The 23,194-nt window shown below is 36.8% G+C and overlaps 1 protein-coding gene and 1 pseudogene across 4 annotated transcripts in view; one reads left to right on the top strand and one right to left on the bottom strand.

Annotated features, from left to right (window-relative positions):
• MON2 (MON2 homolog, regulator of endosome-to-Golgi trafficking) overlaps positions 1–22,831 on the bottom strand; it is a 123,422-nt gene extending 100,591 nt beyond the window's left edge. For 2 of the 4 annotated variants that reach the window (XM_007075010.3, XM_007075011.3), the window contains exons 1-2: positions 22,305–22,831; positions 7,249–7,312 (exon numbers count right to left, since the gene is read on the bottom strand). In XM_007075010.3, the coding sequence (XP_007075072.1) occupies positions 7,249–7,312; positions 22,305–22,415 (175 nt within the window). In that variant the 5' untranslated portion in view covers positions 22,416–22,831. Of the gene's footprint in view, positions 1–1,969; positions 2,051–4,230; positions 5,757–7,248; positions 7,313–22,304 lie in introns of those variants that run through there. The other 2 variants (XM_042992664.1, XM_042992665.1) reach the window with 2 other exon arrangements.
• LOC102951446 lies at positions 13,283–14,191 on the top strand (annotated as a pseudogene).
• Positions 22,832–23,194: the final 363 nt, after the last annotated feature.

Genomic DNA, 23,194 nt, shown 5'->3' with positions numbered 1-23,194 from the left:
TGAAGCAGTAAATATCCTACCATATTCAATCCTGCTGGAATTGCTGAAGCATGAGGCTACCCCAACTCTGCTGAACATGCCTAGTTATTAAATGCCATTCAGCAAATACAAGTTTTCAACAGTAACAAGTTGCATTTATCATTTTTATGATGTTAACATGTTTCTCATCTGAGTATCATAATAATCATAGAGAGTTTTTAGAGCATGATTTGGCTCAAGTGCATAGTAAGTGGTAAAGCCACATTTTGAAAACAGGTCTTCTAACTCCTGGTTCACTATTCTTCCCACAACATTATGCTGCCACTCTTTAAGGTAAACAGCACTTAAAGCAAATCAAAGTTCAAACAGTTACAAGTATCTCAGAGGAACCAATGATCTGCACTTTCATGCTGTCTGCCTGAAGTCTTCAGGTAAATGAAGGAAAAGAAACTGTCCTCATAGAAGGAAAAAAAATGTACTTTCATAGAGTCTCTGATGAAAGTGACTTCAAGACACATTCAATTGTCACACAGAAAAATCAGTGCCAATATTAATTCTGTCAATTAAACTGATACAATGCTTTCTCATCACTTAGAATTGTTCCTCACAATGTCATCTATCAAGGCCATTGTATTCCCTCGTCTCTGATAACACTCACTCTGACAGCTGTAAGGTGATATCTCACTGTGGTTTTGACGTACATTTCCCTGATGATTAATGATGTTGAGCGTCTTTGCATATACTTGTTGGTCATCTGTAGGTCTTCTTTGGAAAAATGTCTATATAGATCTTCTGCCCATTTTATAATCAGATTGTTTGGGATGCCTCACTTCTTGAAAGAGTACTTCCCTATTGTCTCTGAGATCATCTTCTAAGCCAGTGTCACCCATTCTGCACATTTTGATGCTGGTGCTTTTGTGACCTTACCATTAAGATGTCAACAGAAAATTTCTGTACAACTAGGGTGACAATTTAAATAGCAATTAAACTTACGAGTTATCAACAATGCACATAACTCAAATGACATTAATAGTAATATGAACCTATAAACAAGTTCACATTTGCACCGTAAATGACAGCTACATACTACCTGGCCCACAATGATTGTAAGATGCCATCAACTGTAAGATGCATATCAACTTGGGCAATATTAAAATGTGAAAAAACTGTGCCTCTTAGAAAGAATAACATAAAGTGAGTTTCAGCAAAATGTTGTATATGGGGGCAGTCACAGTTACCCAGGTGTCTCAAGTTAGGATAAATTAAAATAGTATTAAAAATAATTTTTATGAATTTTATTTTAATGTAACTGAAAGGAATCCAACATCCATCTCTTGCCGCCTTCCCATTCTTTCTCCCAGTTTATATGAGAATAAAATAATAAAAAAGGATGTTTCAATGTTATCAGAATAACAATAACAAAAAAAATACAACGTATTGATGTTTTGTCTTTTGAAACACAGTGTGAAAAAAACATATCTACCATATCCAGATCACAATGCAGTAAGACAGAAATTACACCAAAAAAAAGGTAGTTTTTTTTTCTTCTTGTAAAAGTGATAGTAGTCTTAGGAAACAAAATTAGCCTGCTCTTCTAATTGAGAGATAGATGCTCTTTATATACAATAATTTTAATGACATGTTATTTTAAATACAGCTTTATATAAAAACCTTCCTATGGACTGAGACTTTAGAAATCATGAGGAAAAAGCTATATAATGATATAAAGACATCTTGCTTTAACTATATTTTAAACTCATTCCAGGAAATTAAGAAGAAAAGGCTCAACTCTTTTTAATCAGAACTCTCTATTTCAAATTCCTTCAAAATATAAAGACAGGCTTTTTAGGGGGTAAGGAAAAAAAATTTATTTTTTTTAACCTAAGTCCCTTAATAAATATGACTCCCTTAATAGAATAACACTGTTGGATAAATGTATTTTATTTCCAAATTTTATAACTGTGAGATCAAATGATACACTTTCACACACCTGAAAGAGGTCCAGCAGGTCCCCATATCCTAGGGGTTTCCTTGCTCTGAGCAGTTTCACTGCATAATTGTAGTTTTTATCCTGGAAAGAAAGAATTAAACTAGGATACCCCACTACGAATCACATTAATGGGGGTTAATAAAAGTTTCATCATGATAAATTTTAATGGTCATTAAATAACAAATTATAATTCTTGTGAAAGAAATAAAATATGATGTAGATATGATTGCTACCCTCAAAATCCCTTAAAATTTAGTTATGGGAAAGACTGATATTTCTAACAAAATTTAAAAAAATTTAATGGTTCAAATAGTCTGAAAATACTTTAAATGAGTCAAGAATTGAAGGACAAATAAAAGTATGGGCAGTTTCATATTAAAAGCACATTATATGAAAAGGAAGGATTATTTAAAAAATGATGCTAGCTATTACAATTGGTTAGTAATTTTACAAATGAAAAAAGAATCTAGGTCCTCACATCACTCCCTATATTATTAAGAAAAAAATCAAACAAAAAAACTAAAAGAAAATAAAAATGACTACCACTATGTGGAAGGAGAAGGACTTCCTAAGTGGAGAGCAACAAATCAGAAAAATTATGTTATGTAAAAATGAAAAACATCTCAATTAAAAATTAAAAGGTAAATGACTTGCAGGAAATATAAACATGATGGGAAGTTAATACCTTTGCTATAAAATAGTTCAAATAATATAAGAAAAACACAAAAACTCAAAGAAATAAATGTAAAATGAAAAAAGGAAATTTAATAACCTCAAAGGAAAATGTTCAATATTAAAAAGAAGTATCAATTAAAATAAGAAGTCATTTACCTGTTCAATTCCGAAAAACATTTTTTAAAACAATAATCAGCAAGGATGTTATAAAAATACACTCACCTATTACTGCTAAAGGCATAAACTTTTATCAGAAAGCACTGTGGTAACAAATTCCAAGAACCTGTTCATACCCTGTGATTTAATAATTTAATTGCTAGAAATTTACCTTAAAAAAATAATTCTAAATACTGAAACAGGCCTCACATAAAGGAATGGTTAACAAGATACAATCACTGGCTAAAAAATATTATGAAGCAATTAAAAAAAATACAAAAGATACCATCAAAAAAAATTATTTATGATATAATAAAAGGCAGAATACAAATTAAAGTTTTTAAAAGTTTAAAAAAAATCCAAGGAAAAAAGAATAAATAAGAACACATTATACCGTAGAGAAACTATGTAATCTCTCTCACCCACTAGGTTAACTTGCACACAGGGCATTAGTTACAGCCCCCTCGGTCTTCTAGCCTAGATTATAGACACCACCTGCCAACAGACCTCTACTTTACTGATGGTACATTGAAATACACCTTGCACACTGCTGGGCGAGTTTACATAGAAACGTTAAAATGAACGTGTCACTTCCTTGATTCAAACTCCTTCCATCCAGCAGCTCAGAAAGTCACACAATGGCAATACTTGAATAGTGTATCCACATAGACCACACTGTTTTATACCTCATATATTTAAGTAATCTGCTTTACTTTCCACTTCTATACCTTATTTGTTGGGCTAACTCCTTTTTAAGCTTTGAGACTCAGCTTAAGATTCCCAGACTGGGTTGGGTGCCTGCCTTCTCTGTGTTCTCATAATAAATAAGCCTGTCTATACTTCCATCTTGGCATTTACCACACTATGAAAATTCTCCATTTAAAGTCTGTCTCTTTCATTCTTCTGTGATCTGGCTGATATGAATGAAGTATGACAAAATTCATCTACTTGAATCATCATAACATGTAAAATTATGGTAAAGACTGAAAAGTAGAAAAACACACTAGAGGCAGCACTGACAGACTTACTCGCATTTTTGGAATGACTCACTCACTATTGGCCTGTGCTAAATGAGGGCTTACTATTTCCTATGTAATGTGCTAACTTCTAGCAATATAAGGAGAATAAGATATTGATCCTGACCTCAGGAAGTGTGTCCTCTAGAAGAAAAAATTTCTGGCAAAGGACTTCAAAAGGCAAATGGAATGAAAGGCAGGCACAAACACACTTTTCAAGTATATTTCTTATATTTCCATATAGACTATAGGTGAGTTACACTACTCATCTTTGTATTTCTTCCAGTGATTCTTACATAATTCTTTCCTTATTAAGAATATATTTATGATATATTCTCTAGATATTTGTAAAATATCACAAGCATATGTATTGCTAAAATAGAAAATACTAAATAAAATCAGCAGATAAATTACCTTTTAACATCAGAAAAAAATTCCAAAGTATATTGCTCATTGCTACTTAAAGATGTTTTAGTAACAAGACCATGGAGATATGAAAAAGATGAGGGAAACTGTGTGAGAAAAGAACACAAATCATACACAATGATCATCTACGTAAAAATTCTATTTGTATACTGACTGTGGCTGAAAGCAGCCATAGATAGATGTAACCACTATGGTTTTGAATATGGGTTAAACACAATTTTAATATCACAACCTCGTTGGTTTCCTTGTTTCAAATATTAAAAAACAGATTCTCTGTTTATGTAATTTTTGTATAACACAAGCCTTCTCAGTCATTTCAAGTATACCGTAAGCTGGCTTAATAAAAACATTTGTAATATATGGTAGTCAAGTGTCAGGTTAAGGCATTTGGCCTCGTAAATTAAGAACTGGATGTTGCTATCTCTCATTTGCAGAGTTTTATCTTGAAAGGAAAAGGAAATGTGGAGATAATGATCTGTATATTTGAATCAATGCTGACATTACCTGGCATAGCATTCCCACTTATGTCAGCATTCATGACAGCAGTGAAAACAAAGAAAAATAAACATTAAAGGAGGATGCTTAAGAGAAGGGGAGATGTAAAGCAAAGATTTATTCTGCAATGTAAACAACCTTCCCTTGGAAAATAAATCTCAGAAAACTAAAATTGGCTAGAAATCTGTGCTAAGTATCACTGATCAGACTAGTTGATCCTAATTAAGGATTCTGATTTTTATAGCAACCCTTTGTATTTTTGGAATATGTAGAGATATCTGAGAATTCAATATCCCATTTCATTTGAGATTCCTCCATTGTTTGATATCTTTAACATCCATGAGAGCGCAAAAGTAGTAATTTACAGTCCCTACCACCATAGAGAAGTAAACACTTCTCAGGAAATGAAATTTTTTAAAAAGTCAACTAAAAATTGTTTTTAGTGTTAACTATACTCTAATTAAGCAGTTTAGAAACTATATATTGACTAAACTCTTTCCTTGTTCTTAAGAGCCCTTGATTTTCAAGATGCTAGTGGTCTAAAAATGTATACATTTTAAAGTATCAGTTGTTATACTTGGTAAAAAATGCTAGGAAATAGTGTAAATGCTAATACAGTCCTCAAGTACATGGCCCTGGAAACTATGGACATTAAAGCATGAACTTAATTGTATGCACATAAAGATTTGTTTTAGTTTGATTTGAATACAGCTAATTGAATTAAAATGCAATTAATAGCCCCCTATATATTAAACTCATACTGAGACAAAATTTTTCTTACTCCTCCTTAAGATTAACCAATTAGACACCTTACTTTAGTATAGAACTCTGCACCAGACAGCGATCCTCTGAAGAAATCAGTCTCTTTTTAAAATTTTCCATCAACTACAGACCCAATGAAAACTTCCACTGTTGGAGAAATGATTAAGGACTAACCATGATATTAGCAATTATGGTAGCAAAAGTTATTATCTGTAAGGATATTCTAATACGCCTGGCCAACTTAAAAATATCCAGATCATAATTTATCTTTAAACATTAATGTCCTCATAGTTGCTAAATCCACCCAACATGCATCTCCCAAACCCACTAGCCCACCCTCCCAATCCAACCACACATACCTTTGCCTTTACCCACCACTTTCACTATACCCCTTCTCAAAATGCACACAGAGCATTATTCAATGCTGTGAATAATGTTATGAAACTATATGGTGTTTTGACACAATGTTCAAAATCAGAGAAGAAGCTGTGAGAAACAGATACAACACAGGAGAGCTCACCCTATGGGCACATGTCCAGCAAAGCTGCAAGCCTAAGTGAAATCTGCCTTCCACCCTTAAACTGCCCCCCAAAAGTCTTCATTTCATTTTGTAATAGTCTTTGAAATTCCACCAATTAGAGCTTTTCTGGTATCCTTTTTTAAAAATGTAAAGAGATTTATGAGAGTTAGAGAGATTCCTCACTATTTGGATTTTGGGTAAATTAACTTAATAGGACTATTTTTCTCCTGTAACCAGCTGAGACTAATAGCACCGCTGGAACTGGAAATGCAGAACGAAGAATCAGTGAAGTAAGCAATGATTAAGTATAAACACCTGGGAGGGAGGGGCTAGTGTGGAAACCTCACATTATCATGGCAGCATACTGTAGCAGGAAGAACATGCCCTGGATTCTCAACAGCCAGGGACCTCAGTCTAGTTCCACCATTTATCATATGACCTTAGTCAAGTAACTTAATCTCTTTGCATCTCGATTTGCTCTACTATAACATAAAAACATTTCCCCACAAGGTTGTCTTTTATAAGACAAAGTGGCACGAATGTCTCACATGTAACAGATTCTCAGAAAATCCAGTTTCCTTCTTTTCCATGTTCATTACAGAGGCAAGAACAAGAAGGCACCAAAAAAAGTAATAAGTAGACTATCAAAAGAGTGCCAAAGACAACTCTTAAAATTCCTCCTTGAAAACCAGGTTCAATCACGAGAATGTAAGAAAACATTTTCTTCTTTCTTCCACCCTACTCCCACTCTTTCTTCATGACCATACTGTCTTAGTCCTACGATTCAAAACTCATATAGTACTACTAAATTTATAATACTACGCTATCACCTGTTTATATTATACTAAAGAGAAAATAGATCTTGGAAGGTGGACTGAGAACCAACCTTTTATTCAATTCAATACAACAAATATTAATTGAATGCCTTTTATGGGTAAGGTGTGTTTTAGGTGACTGAGAAGAGGTGGAGGAGAATGCAAATCCTTGCCTGTAAGGAGTTAGTAGTTTAAAGCTTTCTAATTTCAGAGAATTTTATAACATTCATCCTTGGCAAACCCAATTAGTTCATAAGTTAGGGACTTTTACATATTCTTTATCATAAATAGCATGCTAGGGCACAGAGGAGAGGCTACAGAAAACTGATGGCTGTTTTTTGTTGTTTTAAAGTGTGCACTTTTACTATTAGTGAAATTTTCATTAATTGTTGAATTTTTAATGCAAAAAATTACCTGCCAAAATTTCGGTGTTTCGTGCAGCTATTGTTTTAACTTTTATTATTCCTGATTCAGCAGCCTGAAAGAATAAAAATAATTAGAACATAAAACTTACTATCAACATGGATTAGCTAGGGAAAGAAATATATATGATCACTGTTACTTTTATTTACAAAACTTCAAATACTAAAGCCTAGTAGTGCCATATACATTATATGTCGTAAAACATGATTCATTTGATTGTTCACACGCAAGCTCGGCACTACAGCATGTCGCCCTTCTCTGCCTAAGGCACATCTAATCCCTCATGAATTGAAGTGTTCATAAAATATAAAAATAATAAACAGAAACAAAGCCTAATAAAAAAATTAGGTTTCTCTTCCCCATTTCATACCTCCCTCCAACCATTTAAAAAAAAAAAAAAAAAGCCAAACACTGCAAAATCCAGTAAAACCTTTTTGGATTCAAAGACACTGAATAACCAAGAACTTTATTATTACTTTTAATTTACATTTTTTAAACAACCATTAGATTTTCATAAGGTACCTAAAACACTTCACGAGAAGTATGTTTAGTGGGCAGTATTTGGAAGTTATATAGCATTTTACAAAATGCCACAGAACTGTGTGGTCCAATACAGTAGCCATTAAGCACTTTATGTGAGGTTAGTCTGAACTCAGCTGTATTCTAAGTATAAAATACACAGATTTTGAAGACTTAATATGGAAAAGAAATGCAAACTATCCCTTAAATATTTGCACTGATTAAATGTTGAAATAATATTTTGAACATATTGGGTTAAATTATATATTATTAAAATTAAATGCCCCTGTTTCTTTTTACTTTTTTAATGCAATTTAAAATTACACATATGGATTACATCTGTGGTCCACATTTTATTTCTATTGGACAGTGCTGACATATAACACTGATATATAACTTCCATCATAGAAACTCAGAACATTTTTACTAGCAAGAACCATGCCTATTTGATACTTATACTGGTCTCCAAAAATAATATATCAATATTCATAAGCTATATATCTAAGTTGTCCTATTAATTTGCTTGCTACTTGTTCATTTATTTTGTTATCTTTTATTGCTTGCTAAGGGACAAGTGGTAGCAGGTTCTAAAGGTTTAATAATATTTATGGAATAACAGCAGTGTCCTGTGGGTTCTTAGCTTGAGTACCAGTGGATTAAAATAAATAACACATCGTAGGTTATCCTATGTATAGCAGACCTTTGTCATTTTGTTGGCTTCCAAGCATGTGAAGCCCTTGCCTGTGTCTAGAGATTTCCCAACTTCATGAGTTTAGCAAGATGAGTAAGCAAGTGGAACTTATCTCCCACTAGTAAAAATTGAAAATGCCAGATACCTGGCTTTCCCACATGGCCTGGCAGCTTCTTCTAATCCAAACAGACACACCTACCAGGGATTTTGAATATGGAGGCTAATGACAAAGAAAAGCAGAAACAAGACAGAATTCTTTCTGATGACAGCAGTAAACTTCACTTCTGCTTAAACCAGCCAGTCAGCTTTCACTGCTCACAACCAAGAAGGCCTTAGTTCTACAACTTTAAGAAATGGAAATGTCCCAAGTTAAATTAATATGGCTACAGCAGAAATAACAGTCAAAATAAATTACTTCAGGGAAAGATTACTGATTTTCTGATAATTTGCAGGGAGTACATATTAGAGACACCAGAAGCTTAAAAAAATCCTTGATGCCCAGGTTGCAATACATTACAAGGAATGCCAGCGGGAGCTGGCATCAGTATTTTTTCAAATCTTCAGATGAGTCCAATATGCAACAAAATTTAGGAGACAGTTGCAATAATGTAGGCAAAAGATGATGGTGGATAAGCCCAAGGTAATAGTGACTGAGATGGTAAGAAGTCAGATTCTGAACACATTTTAGATGTACAAACCATAGCACATTTATAATAAAGATTTGGAGAAAGAAAAATCAGACAAAACAAATACAAAATTCAAGGACACTGAAATTATTATCTATACTTTGTTATACTCACATATCTCATCTCAAACTCTGTTGGGTTGTTACAGGGCCATTCTGTGGTCACTGAGATTTCTTCTGCCATGATTTTCAAGTTCTCCCCATCTTCACTATAACCACAGGTACCCCGTATATGTTCAAATTCAATATTTCTTTCTGCTTCATTTTCAACAAAAATTGATCACACTGAACCATCATCATAAATAGCAATGTCATTTGTCCTGACTTTCTGGAATTCTAGCCAGCCTGACCTTCTTAACAGTTTCCAAACTCAGTCCTATGGCATGCTAGATACTAGATGTCAATAAAAGATTTCAGATTTGCCAAACACTGTTTTGATTTCCTGAGATTAATTAAGAGTTGACCCATGTCTATATCATAAATAAGTACAAGTAAGTATAAATAAATAAGTTGTAAGGAGTATAAAATGTTTACCAATTATATTTACACATATACACAGTAAGGAAAAGGAATAAGAACATTTTTTAAAGTTTAATAGTTCCAAAGTAGTGGTTTAAAAGATACATAAAACCAGTGTTTTCTTTCCTAAACACACCAAAAAAAAAACCACCAAAAGGACTATTTGTTGCCTTAGATATAATTAGACCTATCACATAGTTCCTCATTTCTTACATGCAGGTTTCTACTCTCAAATTTTGAAACTGTAACATCTTATTCTCTAGGCACACTGTGTTGCTGGAAAGTTTCAATATCAATGTTTATTGACAACACATGTATATCAGGGTCCCTCTAACCACTTCAGTCTTACTTTATACGGAAGCCTAGCTACATCTTCAAGAGTGTCTCAAATAAATGGAGGTATTCAGACTCAGATTTCCTTCTCTTTATCAAGGACAGTCTATGTAAAGAAGAGTCTTTAACTTCTTGCTTTAAAAGTATCCCCTACTCTGAACAGGTATCTTGTACATCCACAGGTGAACTACTCAATTATAAACATAGTTCTTTTTTATGAATTGGCCCTCATGCATAAAATATTTAAAAAGAATAAGGAGGAAGAGGAGGAAGAGGAGGAAGAGGAGGAAGAGGAGGAAGAGGAGGAAGAGGAGGAGGAGGAGGAGGAGGAGGAGGAGGAGGAGGAGGAGGAGGAGGAGAAGGAGGAGGAGGAGGAGAAGGAGGAGAAGGAGGAGAAGGAGGAGAAGGAGGAGAAGGAGGAGAAGGAGGAGAAGGAGGAGAAGGAGGAGAAGGAGGAGAAGGAGGAGAAGGAGGAGAAGGAGGAGAAGGAGGAGAAGGAGGAGAAGGAGGAGAAGGAGGAGAAGGAGGAGAAGGAGAAGAAAGAGAAGCTGTTGTTGTTGCTGAAGTTGACAAAAAAAAAAAAAAAAAAGAAAGAAAGAAAGAAAGAAAGAAAGAAAAAAAAGAAAAAAGTTGCCAGTTCTGTGGACTGGATAGAGATGACATAGGTTAGAGATGACATAGGTTAAGGTGTATAGTCTAATATCTCTATTCCTGGGGGGGGGGGGGGGGGGGCAATCTGTGAGTTTGGGGAAAATACCAAAAGTCTTAAATACACAGCAGTATTTAATGCTTGTTACTCTTAAAATTAATCTCTCTCAAGAAATACCTTTTCTTTTCTTCAATATTCTTTGATTACCCAAATAGACATACTCACCAGGGACTTTGAATAGGGAGGATAGTAGCACAAAAAAACAGAGACAAGAGAGAATGTGGACTCCTCTTCCAAGAATGTCTAGAATATCTTTGACCTCACTTCTCACTCAGTAAACTTTTCCTGGGCAAAAATAATTCCCTGGTTTCAATTACTTTCTAAATGCTGTAGACTCCCAAATTATATTCCTGTCTCCTAAACTATAGGACTTACTAACCTAAATGTTTAAAAGGCACCTTAGATTCAAGATACTCAAAACAGGTGTCATCCTGTCACCCCCTCCACACACTTCCACTTCAGCCCCAAAAAAACCTGTTCCTTTTCCTATAATCTCTACTTCTCTGAACAGCAGCAGTATCCATCCAGTCACTGACTAGACATCTGGGGTTTCTCTCTCATCCCAAAAATCATATCAGCCACAAAGGCTATGTAGGGAACATATTTTGTACCCTTTCTCTCAAATCCCACTTCTGCACCTTCATTCAAACTTCTGGGGTGCCTGGGTGGCTCAATCAGTTGGGTGTCCAACTTTGGCTCAGGTCATGATCTTGCAGTTTGTGGGTTCAAGCCCTGCTTCAGGCTCTGTGCTGACAGCTCGGAGCCTGGAGCCTGCTTTGGATTGTCTCCCTCTCTCTATGACCCTCTCCCGCTCACGCTCTCTCTCAAAAATAAACAAACATTAAAAAAAAAAAAAAAAAAAAACTGCTCATTACTGACCTAAACTAAAAGATTTCTGGACTTACAATCTTGCCTTCCATTCATCCATTGACTCAACTTTTCAATGGTTCCCCAGTGCCTATCCCAACTAGTGTTTCTCAAAACTGAGTAGTTTAAGGACTTCCTTAAAAAAAAAAAAAAAAAATCATTAACCTACCCAGTTACTGATAAATTTAAGTTTGTATAAACTTATTAGGAATAAATTCCTATTTTTACAGCTCTTAAATTATAGTTATATACAAGTTATATACAAACCCAAATCAATACTAATGCGACAAATAATGCTTTGCTGAAATTAAACCACTACTCACAAAATGAAGATAATTGTAGGCTTAAAGAGGAGGCTCTCCTGCTTTTGGTACTATAAGAGCAGTGACAGAAATAATTTCTTCCATCAATTTTTTTCTCTGGTAACTATGAAAAAGCCTTTCCATCTTTGTGGGCTGTCTATGGTTTGTACCGGTAACACTTTATCCCACTCATCTCACTACATGTCTGTTCCTCCATTCTAGCTATAGGCCCTATAAGGACAAGAAATCTATTCCACTTGTTGCTCCATATCACTAACGTCTATCACAGGGCCTGGCATACAGGAGCTACATAATAAATGCTTCTAAACAAAAGTATTACAAGTTCTAAGTAGAGAAGGAGACTCTACTGCCCACTAGTTAAAAACCCAGAGGAAATCCGATCCAGGTATGCACAAGGCCGTCAGGGCTGCTGGTCCACCTTTCTGCCATTCTCTTGGTTCTGTCCTGTTCCATGGGTAGGTCCATCCTTTGGCCACTTCCAAACTTGCCAATAAAAACAGTTGCAGCCATTCTACATTTCACAATTTTATATGAAAAAGGCCTCTTTTAGCAGCTTTTTAAAAAGGAAGAGGAAACTCCTTGTCCAGGAGCACTCACTGGCATTATGTAACTTGGACAGAAATGAAGGTGGGGCTGGTGGCGGTGGGGAGGGTTTAAATTAGATTAAACTAATCAAGGTACCCTAAGGAAGGAATCAGATTAATTCATCTCAATCCAAAGGTCTGGAAATGAAAGAAGAGTGCAGCCTACTACAGAAGGAAGTGAGAGGGAATGGATGCTAGGAAGGGAATTAACAAAGGTCCACTACTTGTACTAGAAACAATTTTACAAGTAAAAAAAAAATTAATGATGCTTCCCTTCATCACAGTTCCTATGTTCTGTTTTTTCCTATGTTGTCTTTTAAAAAAAATACATACTTTTCACATCTATGAAAATCGACCTCAAAATGAGAACAAATTTACCAAAGGTCCAAATGAATTATTTACTTACATAGCGTAACACAAGAGCTGAGGTAGTATTATGAAACTCAGGTTAACAGCAATTTGAATCCAAAAATGCACTCATAAGATATCAGGGAGGTATAAAGCTGCCTGAAGACTTATGATTTTAGATATCAGGTAAAATAAAAAAAACTAAAATGAAGTCCACACTTGGGAATAAGGAGATCCAGAATACTCCCTACAGGACAATATGCTCATAAAACAATTAATACATTGAAACCAATATGGTTTTCTTCTATAACATATAATTGGTTTACAACCCCAAACTCTGAAAGATATATACCTACATGGCATCTAATTCAAAACCTCTCACCTGGGCACCTGGGTGGCTCAGTCAGTTAAGCATCTGACTCTTGATTTCCACTCAGGTCATGATCTCATGATTGGGAGATGGAGTCCCATGGAGCCTGGGTCAGGGATTGCACTGGGTGTGGAGCCTACTTAAGATTCTCTCTCTCCCTCTCTTTCCACCCTTCTCCAGCTCCACCCACGGGTACACGTGCACTGTCTCTCAAAAACAAACAAACAAACAAAACACTGCCCCAAAACAAACAAAAAAACCCAACCAAATAACAACAACAACAAACCCTGGCTTCTACAAAACAACAACAAAAAAAGTTCTTTAACATATCAAATGAAAGACTGAAATGCAGGGGCACCTGGGTGGCTCAGATGGGTAAGCTTCTGAGTCTTAATTTTGGCTCAGGTCACGATCTCACGGTTCATGACATGGAGCCCAGAGTTGGGGTCTGTGAGCAGAGAGCCTACTTGGGATTCTCTCTCTCCCTCTCTCTCTGGCCCTCCCCAGCTCATGCTTTTTCTCTCTCAAAATAAGTAAACTCCACTTGCAAGCAAGTGAGCAGAGGGCTGTTCAGCTGCAAGAGTGGAGCAATGCCTAAGTCAAAGGAACTTGTTTCTTCAAGCTCTTCGGGCAGTGATTCTGAGTGTGAGGCTGACAAAAAGTTAAAGCGGAAAAGGCAGGTTACTCCAGAAAAACCTGTAAAGAAGCAAAAGACCGGTGAGACTTCAAGAGCCCTATTATCCTCTAAGAAGAGTAGGAGCCACAGAGATGATAACATGTTTCAGACTGGGAAAATGAGGTAAGTCAGCGTTTGAGACTTTAAAGGGAAAGTCCTAATTGATATTAGAGAATACTGAATGGATCCGGAAGGTGAAATAAAACCAGGAAGAAAAGGTATTTCTTTAAATCCTAAGCAATGGAGCCAGCTGAAGGAACAGATTTCTGACACTGATGATGCAGTAAACTGTAAAATCAGAGCCATATAAAACCTGTACTGTTCTAGTTGTTTTAATCTGTCTTTTTACACTGGCTTTTGTTTTCTAAATGTTGTTTTCCAAGCTATTGCATATTTGGATTGCAGAACAATTTGTAAGATGAATACTTTTTTTTTAATGTACATTATTAAAAATGTTCTGAGTGAAGCTGATTGTCAACTTTACTAAGGAGGATTGCTTTGTGCCCACCACCTACTGTAAAATAAAATCAAGTAATACAATATTAAAAAAAAATAATAAAAACAAAAAATAAGTAAACGTAAAAAAAATGCAGGTTACATGTGGATCGCTAAATATATATATATATATATATATATATATATATATATATATATATATATATATATAAAATATTCCTATATATATGGTATCCCTTTTCTTTCCTTTTAAAAAATTTAACCTCTAAAAAGTAACTAATTAGTACCTCCTAGATATACAAATACTTTGCACTATGGTGAACAGAAGTATAAACAAGATGTAAAACTGACCCTTTAAGGTGCTATTTAGACTCCCCCCCCCCAAAAAAAAAAACCTAAAATAACTAAACAAAAGGTAAAACATAAGACTTATATGGAAATAACTTATAAAAATAAATTTAAAAAAATTTTTTATGTTTGTTTATATTTGAGATAGGGAGAGACTGCACGTAAGCAAGGGAAGGGCAGAGAGAGGGAGACACAGAATCTGAAGCAGGCTCCAGGCTCTGAGCTGTCAGCACAGAGCCTGATGCAGGGCTCAAACTCACAAACCGTGAGATCATGACCTGAGCTGAAGTCCGACACTTAACTGACTGAGCCACTCAGGGTACACCTAAAATATGTTTAAATGAAAGTTAAGAAAAGAGAAGAAAACATATTAGTTTGAAAATGTGGGCAGGAGCTGTAACTGTTTTTGCTCTAACAACTAACAGTACATAGCACAGAGTAGGTACTCAAAAACTATTTCATGAACAAATGAATAAAGGGAATGAGGGGAGAAATTAGAAAATTATCTGTAAAGTTGATTTATTTATGCAACAAACAGATAAGCAACATTTAAAGTGGGATTCAATGAAAGGTAGGATCTTAATTTAAAAGGAGGAGAAGGTGGGCACCTAGGTGGCTCAGTTGGTTAAGCAGCTGACTTAGGCTCAGGTCATGATCTCACAGTTTGTGAGTTCAAGCCCCAAATCAGGCTCGCTGCTGTCAGCGCAGAGCCCACTTTGGATCCTCTGTCCCCCTCTCTGCCCCTCCCCTGCTCACGCTCTCTCAAACATTTATTTAAAAAAAAAAAAAAAAAAGAGAAGGAGATTATGGGCCAGCAAAAGGAACCTCAGAAGCATGGAAGAGAGAAGCAGCAGGATATATCTGGAGAATAAATAGCAGGCAATACACCTTGGCTGAAGTACAAAGGCATATCAGGAAAAACTGAGGATGATGAAGCTAGAAAGGAAGGTTGGGATGATCAAGGAGGGTCTTAAATGCTATACTAAGGGGTCCAGTAAGTAGAGAGTAGCCATTAAGGGTTTCTGAGCTGCTTAAGTATATTAAGCTAGTGGTTACATATAGAATGGTTTTTTTTTTCATTTTTTTAATGTTTATTTATTTTTGAGAAAGAGAGAGACACAGACACACTGTGAGCAGGTGAGGGGCAGAGAGAAGGGGAGACACAGAACCCGGAGCAGGCTCCAGGCTCCGAGCTGTCAACACAGAGCCCAACGCGGGGCTCAAACTCACAAACTGCGAGATCATGACCTGAGCTGAAGTTGGGACATTAAACCGACTGAGCCACCCAGGCACCCCACCATACAGAAATTTGTGTGTGTGTGTGCCATTGATGCATATTAACGGCCAGGTATTTGAAATTTGGTACTACAATAATAAGCTGAGAAAACAGAAAAAAGAAGAGGTATGTTGGAAACTACAGAGCAGGAAGGAACAGCTGACAATGAATAAAGAAAGAGAACTGAGGGGGAGAAGATAGCCAAATGTGACTAAGGTAAGCAACAGTGATAAATGCCATTAACAGAACAAGTGAAATGTGGGTAAAGGGCAAGTTTTAGGGCAAATAAGTTTAACTACAAAAAGTCCTATGTCAAGTATGGGAAAGATATTCTGGTCTAAGGAAAGACATTGGTCTATGCTCAGGAAAGAGAGCAGAGTACACGGAGTAGATTCAGGAGTCCTCAGCATCAGGGTAAAGCCCAGCAGCTTTACTGGGGGTAAGTAGAAGACAGTAATGAGGGAGGAGCATGCAGAAGAGGCCTGAAAACAGAGCGTGGGATACAATTCTACATAAACATGAAGAGAAGGAGTAATAGGAAAGTAGAGTGCTACAAACATCAAAATGAGAGAATGGCAACATGGAAAGAATGATGAATAGTAACAAATAATGAAGCAAGGCAGACAAATGGAAACAATGATAGAAACAAGTAAGTAGTTTTGAAGGCATTTTGCAGCTCGGAGTAATGGAGAGGAGTTAGAGACAGATGCACAGGGAGCCACATCCCAGTTCTTCCACTTTCTAGATCTACTAACTTATGCAAGTTACTGAGCCAAGAGGAAACCATAATTTCCTCATCTGTAAAATTAAAATAGCATCTTGTAATAAAGTAAATGGATGCAACCTCCCTAGCCTAATGGAAAGACAATACTCAACACTGAGTTAACTTCATAAAAATAAAGGCAGTCTCTCATTCATTGTTTTTATCTTTCGCCATGCTTTATGCTTAAGAAACTAATAAATTTCTATTAAATTATAACAGTAACGGCAAAACCCAGTGTTTCGTACATGACTGAAAATAAGCTATGCTTATATAAAAGAAAAAAGAAAAATAATTCCATTTTTGGAGTATGTCTTCCTTTTTGGTTTACGAGCCAGATAAATGTCATTTATTTCTTCTGTATCACCAAAGCACAGTGCTAAAAAGATAATCAATACATTTGACTAAAGTATGTTTCCACTGATCTTTGCTTATTCATTTCCTTCATAAAAGTAAAAACGCAATGGTCAAAAACTTAGTAAAAATAAATTATTATGTTTTATACTTTAATAATAAATTTCACTGGTTATGGAACTTTAATAAGTGTATAATACAGGTTATAGAATAACCAAAAGCTTTTTAAAGAAATCTCACTGTAAAAATGCTCTTAAAATACTGCAATAATCTAGCAAAATTTTCCTCGAAGTCCTAGTGAAAAAGTTGTGCTTATATATTCTTGAAGTTAACATCTAAATTGCTTTTCGGAAGAAAATGAATTTAATGAGACTTAGGAATCTAATATAACTTTTATGGAATAAAGTCAAAGAAAGAGCAGAGTCAAAACAAAGCAAAAAAGCGAAGGTCAAAGGCCACGTGCACATCTAACACAATTATCTAAAATTGCATTATATAGGAAAGTAAGTCTTGACCAAAATGACTTCTAACTCCTTACCATAATTGTCATTATTTATGTGACTGGTGCTGGCAAGTTTTTTTAAATAAATTATGAAAATTAATTTATTTCATTATGTAAAACATCGACCTATTCTGTCATACTTATGAGAGAAAGAACACAATTGGTTGTGTCATGAGCAAATCTGTCCAACCAACGTCATCAGAAAAAAAAACTATAGTACATTATAAAATGCTAAACCCAAATAGCTCCCAACGAAACATGTAATAAACATTATCCAGCCCTCATTCTCCACTGTCACAAGGTCCTGAAAATGATATCTTCTCCCTACCAGAAAAGCCAACTGACTTGATCTTCAATCTCCAAATAGCTGGTTAAAGGGAGAATCCTGTCATGGTGAGTAAAAAGCATCTCTTTCACCAAACTAACACATAAAAACACTGGGCCCTGAGGAACTCTACCACAAGAACTTCTGCTTTTTAAGCCAAAAATCCCTGCCCACCTAGGTTCTGTCAAGCCCACATACACAAGGGGAAACAAAGACAGCATAGGAAGACTACTTGCACTTTCTTACTATTTACACCCTTCCTGATTCCATCTCACTAAAAAAGAGAAAATCCATTCAAAACCCTAATTCTGACCACCTCAGCTTAAATGGCCTTCATCCCCTTCCTCTTCTACCACCCATTCCCTGGACTTCATCATCCTCTAGTGCAGCATGACTTGGCAATCTGAAATCCAACATCCCTTTCCTGTGCCAATCCCAGTCCTTCTAGCTCTCCCACCGCTCTTTGATTAAATTGGTGCTGCTAGTCCCTTAACCCTTCCATCTTCTTCCAATCAATCAAAGTTTTATGTATTTCCTTCTTTAGAAATAGAACACAGATCTTACGATCTATCATCATTTCAACCACTTTTCCTGCCAAGACTCTTTAGTGTCCCAGGTTAATTTCTCCTCCACTTCTACAAAGCGATCCACTGCTCCTCTCAAACTTTCTACCCATCACTCCTTTCATCACCAATTGCTCCCAGCAATAAGCTTGCTTCCTACCTTACCAAGAATAGAGGCCATAGGCCAAACTATCCACGACTTCCTATCTCTCCACAATGTCCCTCCTTCAAATTTATCACATTCAAACTCATTTTTTTCTTCTTCCCTTCCTCTGTCAGAAGAAAATATGTTCCTTCTCAGAGTGAAAGCCAGTTCATTTACCTATGCCCTTGAAACTCCAGCTTCTCAGGGACCTTGCTCTGCCAAGTATTCCGTTTCTCTCCCATTTCCTTAACCTTAGTCAGCTGCCTCTTTCCCTTTACTGCTGTTGTTTCCCAAACTTCCTTCTTCGGCTCTGACATTCTCATTCTATGCACTGTTCCAGACCCATCTTATCTACTCCTATGGTTTCTATTATCATATATAAACTGATACTCCTAAATCTGAAATTCTAGACCTCCTCCTTAAGAACCAAACCATCACTTTCAAATACCTACTGGTCAGTTCCACTTGACACACACATAAATGTTAAACTTATTATATTCACGACTACTCACTTTGCCCAAAAACATCACCTCCTCTTACGTTCCTTCTCTTAGTGATCTACCCAGTTTCCCAAGCCAGAACCTGGGAGGCATCATAGATTTCTTTCTCTACGTTATATAAAAGGTCACTATGCCCTGATAATTTAAACTGCTAAGTCTCTTTTTAATCCATACTCTCTCTTTCACACATGACTATCACAATGCAAGCAACCTCCTGTCTACCTCTACTGCTACCTTGACACAGGCAATCATCACTTTTTAAAATTTACTCTCTTTGTCAATGTTAGTCCCCTCTAATTCTTCCCATGAATACTGTTACGGAAATGCTACTAAATATGAATTTGATATTATTCCCTCTCTTAAAAACTTTTAATGGCTCCTAATTACCTTCAGCATGAAATTTATTTAACATGGAATACAAACTTGTGCTAATTTCTCTGCCTAGAATGACCGCCCCCTTCTTCTATTGGCTTGCTTCTACTCATCCTATTAAGACTCAACTGAAGAGTTACAAACTCTCTCTGACATACTTCCAAGCTCAGTTGGATCCCTCTCATTTGTTTCCAGAATAATGCCTGCAAATAGAAAATGACCAAAATGTTTTATTCATTAAATATATAAACATAAAGCTTCAGAGATTAGTGCCTCTGAAGGCAGTGAGCGTCACTTTCAGAAAAGCAATTTTACAAAGCTTTAAGGTAATTTTTAAGGCAAAGAAAAAATTATTCATACAAGTATTCCAGAACAGATTAGCTAGTACACTTGTCCTAAAAAAGTTACATTGCTGAAACATAAAGATTCATATTTAAGAACTAAGAAAAATAAGCTGGTGCTGACAGCTCAGAGCCTGGAGCCTGCTGCGGATTCTGTGTCTCCCTCTCTCTCTGCCCCTCCCCTGCTTGCACTCTGTGTCTCCCTCTCTCAAAAATAAATAAACATTTAAAAAAAAGAACTGGGGAAGGAGATCTGCCTTCCAAAGTACATATACAATTACCACTGTAAGTTCTTAAGTATCCTTATAAGAAGTTCAGAAGTATTTTTCAACTAATAACTGTGAAGATACTGGGAGAGTGTTACCTAGCAAATCAGTATACAGATGGAAAAGCTTTTTATACTTAGAAAGGCCTTGCCTTGGGGCACCTGGGTGGCTCAGAAGGTTAAGTGTCCGACTTCAGCTCAGGTCATGATCTCATCCTCCCTTCATCCCCCAAATAAATAAAACTAAAAACTTACCAGTTTCTTAAAAAACAAAAGCCAAAATTGCTATTAATTTATCAGGAAAAATTTAATTCAATCAAAATATTTCTTGAAAGTCAAGGGTCCCTCCTATAAAATCATCACTCTTAGACTAATTACTTCATTACTGTTTTAAACTGGTAACACAGTGATGGTCATTTTCTAATTCCTAAAGTGGGCCCCTAAGCATATTAGAAGTGCCACTGGTTAAGACGTCAAGGTTCTTACATTCAACAAATTCTTACAGAGTAGGTACCATATAGGAAATTATGTATCAGAGATAATCACACCAAGAATGATTTTTGCCATTACCTCAAAGAGTAGTGCAATCACCAAGTATTTCTTTGGCCAATGTCCAAATAAAAGAGCTAATGAGCTATATTTAAAATTCCTAGATTAAATGGACTGAGTTCTAGGACTCTGTAAATTACCTGTTTGGAATTCTGAATGCATTTTCTAAAAAAAAAATAAGGTAATAAATGGCAACTAAATTCTCAAACAAGTCCACAAAGGCCTTTATATGTAATATAGAGAAATCTTAGTTTCTATATAAATTATAAGAGCTGCGAACAATCAGTTCTATAAATTATTGTCAAAAATACAACAGAACAGTCTAATTCTTTAAAATTCTTTAAAACTGCTTAATTCCTTAAAATTACTTATTATAACTTTCAACAGAAAATGACACAGAGAAAATAATTAAAATTGATATCACAAGCTATTGAGTATCTGAAATAAAATATATTTCGATAGTTATCTTTCCAAAAGTGGCACATCAGGTTCCCATTATTGGGTAATATTTGCTTTCTTTATTAAAGGAATAGTAGATGGAGCATGTTGAAGACTAATGAAACCAAAAGCACTTACAGAAAAGTTAAGATTCCTTGGAAGCCTAAAATCCAAACTTTATTGGGTAAGTTTTAATTACAAAACCTTTATAAAGGCAAAACATTTAAATTAATATGAAACATTCCAAAATTCCTAGTAAACTTTTGGTGAATCCTAAATAGTAAATAAAATTGCTGGTAGGCCAAACTATTTTATAGAAAAATAAAAATGATTGCTTTTACAAGTTTATCACTGAAATATCTTGTTCCCGATATGAGAAAGGAAATTGGGAAGCATTTTTAAAACGTTTAGGAGAAATAAAATGGCATCTTAAGAGAAAAAAATCAAGTGACTAAACGTCAAATTTTTCAATTTAGGAAAGATTTGGAGAATTTATATAAATAATTAACTGGAACCTCTTTAATAATACCCTTTTTGCTCTGACGACTTTACCATCATAATCCAGTAAGTCCACCCTTTAACCCTATTTACACAGGAAAGAAAACTGAAGCTCAAAGAGGTTAATATGCATTTCAAGGTGTACTGGATTTGACTCTAAACCCAAACTTCCCATTAAAGTATTGCTAATAACAAGGCTTAACATAATTCTTGCGGGTCTTCAATATTTGTCATAAGTTAAGTGGCTGAATAATTTATTAACACTTCGTGGTACTGACAGAGTGAAGCTGCATGACACAAGACAACAAGGAAGGCTACTCCCCTTTGAGTGATACACACTTTAAACGTGAGGAGCACAGATGTCACCGCAACGATGGATGATAGTTTTAGAAGCAACAAACATAAGTTTTTTTCAATTCTGGCTTGGCTAGTTTCAAGCTTGAAAAAGGCCAGAAAAGGCGAGGGTAAAACACATTCAGCTGAATTAGCTGCATCGGCTCACTCCGCGAACTTCATTCCTAAATCCGGAGGACAGGAGTGGAGAAAATCAAAGCTCCCCAGACGTCTCCAAAGGAAACTCTAAAGAGCGCTTGTGGAACAACCCACCGACTAGCAAATCTGGAAAGGTGAGGACCAAATTAAAATCAGACAGGAGTTTGGGAGCGAAGGACTGGATCTAATAGGACCAGACATGCTCACCGTGCCCTCTCCCGACGTCACCCAAAGCTTACCTCTTTGACAGGTGGGAATTTCTTCTTGCATTCCAGGGACAAGGCCCGTAAATCGCTCTGCATGTTCTCCAGCAGCTTCTTCACTGCCTCGGGGCTGTTGGTGCCGGACATGATCCACCAAACTACAATCCAATTTGGGCGGCGCAAACGAACTCCAGCACGGTCAGCTCCTTCGGGCGACCGTCAGCTCCCTCAGAGCGCCTCCGGCCCTTCCTCAGCGCGCCTCTTGGGCTCCGCGGGGCTCGGCCCGGCCTGGACTACGAACCCACAGCGTACCCGAGCGCCCCCCGCAGCCTCCTCGCAACTCTCGCGGCTCCTCTCCGAGGCGCCCCCCCCCCCGGTCGCCCCGCCCCGCTAGGCTCCAGCGGCTCTGGCCGAGGAGCCCACAAGGCGGGCAGGTCCCTCCCGCTGCCGCGGGGTCCGGCGGCACAGTTCGTCAGCAGCCAACCTGGCAAAACCTTCGGCGCTGGCCGCCCAAGCCCTCCAGACTCGCCGACGCCATTAGCCGAGTCGCCCACAATTCCGAGCGCGGCCGGGACACGTCAGCCGCACTTCCGGGCACCGCGGCCACCGCCCCCGCCGCGGCCAACTGGGACGGTGAGCCGCAGGCGGGGCGTGGCCAGGGGCGTGGTCACGTCCGGGGCTGGATCGGCTCCCGGAGGGGCTGCTTTCCCCAGCTCGAGTTTGGGAACTGGTAGGCGTGAGCCACCATTTGCCTCGTCTAAATTGGCTTCTTCTTAGATATGTGACAGCTGTCAGAATGGAGCCACGTGTATCTTGGCGTGTCTCTTGGGGTTTGTTCGTGTTACATTGTATTTCGGTGTAAACAGTTTGCTTCCTTTTGTTTTAATCTTCATCCGTCTTGTCCCTCGTCATTTCTGCCCCCTGGA

The sequence above is a fragment of the Panthera tigris genome, chromosome B4 (genome assembly GCF_018350195.1).
Source record: "Panthera tigris isolate Pti1 chromosome B4, P.tigris_Pti1_mat1.1, whole genome shotgun sequence".
Taxonomy (NCBI): domain Eukaryota; kingdom Metazoa; phylum Chordata; class Mammalia; order Carnivora; family Felidae; genus Panthera; species Panthera tigris.
Note: the sequence above shows the minus strand (reverse complement) of the source record. Positions and strands in the feature narration are given on the sequence as shown.